Raw genomic sequence first — 7,126 nt, 5'->3', positions numbered from 1 at the left:
ATAAGTGTGATTATGTTAGTTAGAAGCTGGTGACGTGGACATGAAATTCAGGCTACACAAGGCAAAACAAAACCAGCACATGAAAGACAAGAGTTAGACACACTTCGTCGTCTTGCTAAATTACAGGCAAAACTTCTGCAGTTTTGAATTTGTAATCATATATATATGATTCAACCTTAATAACAAAATAAATAAATATCTATACAAGATTGTGTACTCATAATAAGATACATTATATGATACTAAGTCACATATTTAATTTATTGTTCAACTAACCAAAACTCACTTGCAACAAATAATTTATTTTTCTAAAATCTTAAAGAATGAAAAAACATTTATTTGTGAACTTTATGTGAAAACAGATATAGCTGTAACATATTATAAAAATATGTATATACTATATAATATATCAAAGGAGCGCCATACTACATGCACTTCAAAGTGGACATATTCAAACATATTTATATTTATCATTATCATTATCATACATGCATGCATATTATAAAATGATAATTATATATATAAACACATAACGCCACATGCTTATATAAATAGCTACGGTCTACACTCACACACATCTTAACAACTTATAAAGAATATTGAAGGAACCATGGCTTCTAATTCAAAAAATTTATCAGTTGTCCTCTTTTTTATGGTGTTTCTATGCACCAAAGTCTTGGCACAATGTGAAGATGAAACCAACAATTCATGTAATAACAAATCCAAGGCTTTAACCTTAAAAATTATCGGTATTGCAGTAATTCTCATCACAAGTATTATAGGGGTATGTCTACCTTTGATCACTCGTTCCATCCCTGCCCTTAATCCAGACCGTAGTCTTTTTGTCATCGTTAAAGCTTTTGCTTCAGGCATAATTTTGGCTACTGGATTTATGCATGTTTTGCCCGATTCATTTGACATGTTGAGGTCTAGTTGTTTGTCTGATAACCCATGGCATAAGTTTCCTTTTACGGGCTTTGTGGCTATGTTATCGGCTATTTTCACTCTTATGGTGGACTCAATGGCTACAAGCATGTATACTACTAAGAACAACGCAATTTTAGCCGAAGGCGGTGAGATGGACGTGGTAGATCATGAGATGGCTATGGCAAATGGTGGTGGTATGCAATTACATGGACATCATCATGGCCCAAAGGGCCCAATAGGACCACAACTTCTTCGCTATCGTGTCGTAGCCATGGTTAGTATCAAACAAACAATAAACATGATGTTCGAAATCAACTCTCATAATTTCAAAATATAGTAGAGATTACTCTTATATACTCTTTAAAAAATGGCTATTCAAGCCTTGACACTTTATAGTCACACTTACTGAGTGAGACTACAAGTTAACATCCGATTGTGGGCTGGATTGTCGATTATCAACTTTTTTCCACCAAAACTAGTAATAGTAAGGTGTTATTTGTTTTTAAGTCTGTCATTCTTATTATGTCTTGTGTCTACGCGTCCTCAGATATCTTTACTGTTTGTTTTATTGAATACATAAGATAAAATAATGTTTTATTCTGTCTGCAAACTCGCAAACTTAAAAAATATGTTTCTAAGTGATGCACACAATATTAATTTATTTTGCAGACATAAAAACAGTACAATCTTCACCTTTATATACAAGCATACATACTTTTAAGTCACATTTTTCTCTACAAAGATGGTCCACAAATATTTAGACAAAAATATCTTAAAAACAAAATTATCTAAATCTTGTCCAATTTAAAGTATGACTTGGAAAAGTTATTCAATATATCCACGTAAAGTGTATTAATTTGCTAAAAAGATACTCCGTAGTATATGAATTTAATGACTTTAACTTGTGTGACAAAAGTAGTTTAATAAGTTAAAATGGTTATAAAAAAAAAGTTGTATATAAAAAATTTAGGTACTAGAGCTTGGAATAGTTGTTCACTCAATAGTGATTGGACTAGGAGTTGGAGCATCAAATGATGTTTGCACAATTAAGCCATTGATTGCAGCTCTTTGTTTCCATCAAATGTTTGAAGGCATGGGTCTTGGTGGTTGCATTCTTCAGGTATAAAAGCTTTTACATCATCAAGATCTATCTATATATATTTACATATAACCAATAATCAATAAACAGGCTGAGTACAAGATGATAAAAAAAGCGGTACTAGCGTTTTTCTTCTCGGTAACAACTCCATTTGGGATCGCTCTTGGGATAGCGTTGTCAAAGACATACAAAGAGAATAGCCCGAGTGCGTTGATCACTGTAGGATTACTTAATGCTTCGTCCGCTGGATTACTTATTTACATGGCGTTGGTTGATCTTCTTGCAGCCGATTTCATGGGTTCAAAGCTTCAAGGAAGCATTAAGCTTCAAATTAAATCTTTCGTCGCTGTCTTGCTTGGCGCTGGCGGGATGTCACTAATGGCAAAATGGGCTTAAAGCGCATTCGTTATTATGGTGACCAGTTGAAGTTATTTGAATATGTGACTTGTTTGTAAGACAAATAAGCTTCATCAGTTCGCAAATGTATGAAGTGCATTGTAATTTACAGAAACTTAGTGTTTTTAAACTTACATTTCAAACATCGTTAATCAGTTTTATATATTTATATATATTCCACTTATTATTGATATATAGTTTTTATGATGTCATATTGAATCATCTTATATATCTTATATTTTAATAATAAGAATCAAGAATTTGTCAAACATACTCTGTATTAACTAACCACAATGAGAAGGACATAAGAATGTTTAATATTCAACCACAATGAAAAGGACATGAGAAATAGTCATCATGAACTATTTTCCACACTTATTTGTCATTATCGTCATTTTATAGAATTAAGAACTTGTCAAACAATTTAATCATGAAAAGTTGAAAAAAGACATTAAATAATTTCCCTAAAGTCACTCCCATCAGTAATGTTTACTTATTCCTCTGTCTTTTTGCACACGACCAATGTCAATTCCCTCCTACCTCTTGCAAACAAAACACCGTAGAAGATGCCAAGTAGTGGGACCCGTTATTTTTTTTATTTTGTTTATTATATTAATAAGTGTGAGTCTGAAAAAGTCGATGTTTCAGTTATCAAATGGTTTTTTTGGTCTTTCAGACTTTAAACTCACATCCAAACACTCCTCAACTTTACCAAAAATACAGAGCATTTCTAAGAGTTTATAGAATTCACAAACAGTTGCTTCAAAATTTACTATGACACATTGCTAACCTTAATTACATATTGATGAAGATAACGATAATCACAAATTTAAATATTGTGATAAGAATAGTTAGCTGTATAATTTCCAATTTCTATCGGTTTAGCTGTAGAAATGTATATCTGTAACGACCCAACCTCGTTATACCAAAAACACACCTAAATTTTTTTTTTCTGGGTCAGTACATCTGGACGGCGTCCAGATTCCTGAACGGCGTCCAGTACTGAAGACTTGGACGGCGTCCAAACAATTGGGACGGCTTCCCAATGAACTGTCAGGTTATGATCTCGGGTTCCAAATTACACGAGCGGAAATCCCGCTTCCCGATACTTTCAAACGAAAACCTTTTCACAACATGTTATAATAAGTAAAACTAAGAGGTTTCCATCAACAAAACAAGTTTTACAACACCGGGCCCACAATGTCCCGTTTTACGAATTTCATTCAAAATACAAGTTTCGACCACAAGAGTTTAAAATCCAAACGACACCTAGAGCATGGTGTTTGGGGTTAAACTACCCACATCTTGGCCGAACTTCCAAAATCTAACCCAAAAGCATTCCCCTATCAAAATAAGCGGGAGACCACTAATCCAACCGAATACCTTTGCCTTTGTCCACGCCGGAGCCTAAAAAGGTAAACAACGAGAGGGTAAGCTAAAGCTTAGTGAGTGCAACAATTATACATACATATATATAACCCATCTACTTGCAATCGCACCCACCAAATACCTCTTACGAAAATATAACTCAATAGCATGCCGTCATACTCATAATGCTAACAACTCGTACACTAACACAACACCACATTAGCATATACTCAATACAATATATATATATATATATATATATACATATATATAGCTTGCTTATCCAACGTTCAACAACATAATATGGTTAACCATAACGCTATGGTGCTACCGGCACGTGGTTCACACCATACGCATTTGAGTCTCACTCTTTTATAGTGCTACCGGCACGTGGTTCACACTTTGGCGCTACCGGTACGTGGTTCACGCCTCATTTTATAGTGCTACCGGCACGTGGTTCACACTTGATGCTACCGGTACGTGGTTCACATCATAATACCCGACACATACATGTTATGGTACTACCGGCACGTGGTTCATACCATAACATTCACAAATAAATACGCCATATACATGTACGCATAATTATTCCACTCATCTTAACGTCTTCGGTGAGATTATCAAGCTCGCAACCTTCAACGCGACGTACCTATACGTTATGCACATAGTCAATCACACAATCGAATTGGTCAACCTACTCACTCACCAAACTAGCGTCATTTTGACCCTTGGTGCAATTTCGACCCATTTGCACATTTAACCCCAAGATTAGGTCAACTTCGCCAAAACCCTAACGCTAGCCCATTATGGTCTTAATACACTTTATAATCACAAGTTTAGTGTGTTTTCATACTCATTTAACAACCTAGGTCGCCCAAGACCCATTCGACCCATTTCAAGGTCAACACACCCATTTGGGTCACCCATAACCCAAATGACACCCACTAACATTAACTACAAGTGTGCTAGTAATTTATTAAGCCTTTAAGACCCATTTACACACTTTGACTTTTTCAAAAACCCTAAGTTAGTCATCTTTGAGTCTTCATGACCCAAACTTACCCAAAAACCCCCCAAATCACTAACAAATGGGTTTTATACACATCACTAACCCAAACCCTAACCCTTAAACAATTAATAGTAAGGAAATCAAGGTTAAGACTTACCAACACAATCACCACATAGCTAGAGACTAGATGAAAAACTTTAAAGCTTGCACTAAAACCCGATTCAACCTTCTTCTTCCTTTATTGGAGCTCTCTCACACTAGAAATTCCTCTCTCTCTCTAGAATTTAAGTAGAAATTGATAAGGGTAGATGGAATGGAGTAAATGAGTCCTCACAAACTGATTAGGGCCTTAAAGTCGTTCCCCAAGTGCAATTACCAAAATACCCCTTCAAAATATCTAAAAAATAGAACGGGTGGCCCGCCAGAACATTTGGACGGCGTCCAAACTGTCTGGACGGCGTCCAGTCCTTCACACTGGGACGGCGTCCCACCCATCTGGACGGCGTCCCAACCACCTGGGAAGCAGGATCTTACAACTCTCCCCCACTTGAACCGGATTACGACCTCGCAATCCAAGCCGCATGACAAGCAGGAAGATACACTAGAACAAACTCTTCGGGCTCCCAAGTGAACTCGGAACCTATACTACGACGCCATTGATCTTTAAAAGTTCTCACCTCCTTATTCCTCAATCTTTTGACCTTCTCGTCGAGTATAGCAATCGGCTCCTCAACGTACTCTAACTTGTTGTTTAGCTCAATCTCGTCCAAGGGCACCCATGATGAATCATCCGCAAGACACTTACGGAGATGAGAAACATGAAATGTATTATGGATCCCCGCAAGCTCTTCGGGTAATTCCAAACGATACGCAACTTCACCAACTCGAGATAAAAATTTAATTGGTCCAATAAACCGAGGAGCTAATTTTCCTCGTTTTTGAAATCGAATGACACCTTTCCATGGCAAAACTTTAAGCATCACCAAGTCACCTTCTTGAAACTCAATCGGTCGCCTACGTTTGTTGGAATACGCTTTTTGTCGATCTTGAACCTTTTTCAAATGAGCCCGAATCATATCAATCTTGCTATTCGTCTCTAAGACCAAATCGGTGCTCCCAATTTCTCTTTGACCCACTTCGCCCCAACAAATCGGAGTTCGACACCTCCGCCCATATAGCATCTCATATGGTGGCATCCCAATACTAGTATGATAACTATTATTGTACGAGAATTTCACCAAAGGCAATTGCTCATCTTAACTACCACCAAAATCAATAATGCACGCCCGTAACATATCCTCCAAAGTTTGATTCGTACGTTCGGTTTGACCGTCCGTTTGAGGATGATACGCCGTGCTCAATTTCAATTGTGTGCCCATATCTTCATGAAATTTATTCCAAAATCGAGATGTGAAGCGGGTATCTCGATCCGAAATAATAGATATAGGAACTCCATGCCTCGATATCACCTCCTTGATAAATAACTTAGCCAAAGTCTCCGACGATATAGCCTCCCGAATGGGAAGAAACAAGGCACTTTTCGTCAATCGATCAACTATTACCCAAATCGAGTCAAATTGGGTTCTAGCCGTCTTTGGTAATTTTGTAATGAAATCCATGCTAATGTGCTCCCATTTCCACTTCGGGATTTCTAACGGTTGTAACTTACCATATGGCTTTTGGTGTTCGGCTTTCACTTGCAAACACGTGACGCATTGTTCAACATACTTAACAACATCACGTTTCATGCCCGTCCACCAATACTCTTTCCTCAAATCAAGATACATCTTCGTCGCGCCCGGATGAATAGAATACTTTGACTTATGTGCTTCATCAAGTAGCACTCGTCGATGATCACCCATTTTAGGCACCCACACTCGTCCTTGAAAGGATAACAAACCATGTGGACCTAAGGTAATAGACTCCGTTTGTCCTACGATTCGTTCCTCATGCCTATTGTTAACAAAAGCTTCAATTTGAGTCTCGCCAAGCTTTACAAGAAAATCGTTAGTAATAATCATGCGTAACGATCCTACTCGTATCGCCGGATGTTGAATCTTCCGACTTAACGCATCCGCGACCACATTCACCTTACCCGGATGATAAAGTATCTCACAATCATAGTCTTTCACCACATCCATCCGTCTACGTTGACGATAATTCAAATCTCGTTGATCGAAAAGGTGTTTCACACTCCTGTGATCCGAATAAATCGTACACTTAACACCATACAAGTAATGGCACCAAATTTTCAACGCATGCACAACCGCCGCCAACTCTAGATCATGAGTCGGATATCTCGTTTCGTGTTCCTTTAATTGTCGAGA

The 7,126-nt window shown here is 37.4% G+C and overlaps 1 protein-coding gene across 1 annotated transcript; it reads left to right on the top strand.

Moving 5' to 3' along the window:
- The first annotated feature begins 608 nt into the window (after positions 1-608).
- On the top strand, positions 609-2,540 carry LOC139847855 (probable zinc transporter 10). Its single transcript, XM_071837584.1, has 3 exons — positions 609-1,201; positions 1,898-2,047; positions 2,117-2,540. The coding sequence occupies exons 1-3, from the start codon at positions 611-613 to the stop codon at positions 2,420-2,422; spliced, it is 1,047 nt and encodes a 348-aa protein (XP_071693685.1). The 5' UTR covers positions 609-610; the 3' UTR covers positions 2,423-2,540.
- The last annotated feature ends 4,586 nt before the right edge of the window (positions 2,541-7,126 follow it).

Source organism: Rutidosis leptorrhynchoides, chromosome 5 (genome assembly GCF_046630445.1).
Source record: "Rutidosis leptorrhynchoides isolate AG116_Rl617_1_P2 chromosome 5, CSIRO_AGI_Rlap_v1, whole genome shotgun sequence".
Taxonomy (NCBI): domain Eukaryota; kingdom Viridiplantae; phylum Streptophyta; class Magnoliopsida; order Asterales; family Asteraceae; genus Rutidosis; species Rutidosis leptorrhynchoides.
Note: the sequence above shows the minus strand (reverse complement) of the source record. Positions and strands in the feature narration are given on the sequence as shown.

Coding starts and splice junctions, on each gene's coding strand:
- LOC139847855 (XM_071837584.1), top strand. CDS start 611: ATGGCTTCTAATTCAAAAAATTTATCAGTTGTCCTCTTTTTTATGGTG. Junction 1,202..1,897: donor GCTATCGTGTCGTAGCCATG/GTTAGTATCAAA, acceptor TAAAAAATTTAG/GTACTAGAGCTTGGAATAGT. Junction 2,048..2,116: donor TTGGTGGTTGCATTCTTCAG/GTATAAAAGCTT, acceptor ATCAATAAACAG/GCTGAGTACAAGATGATAAA.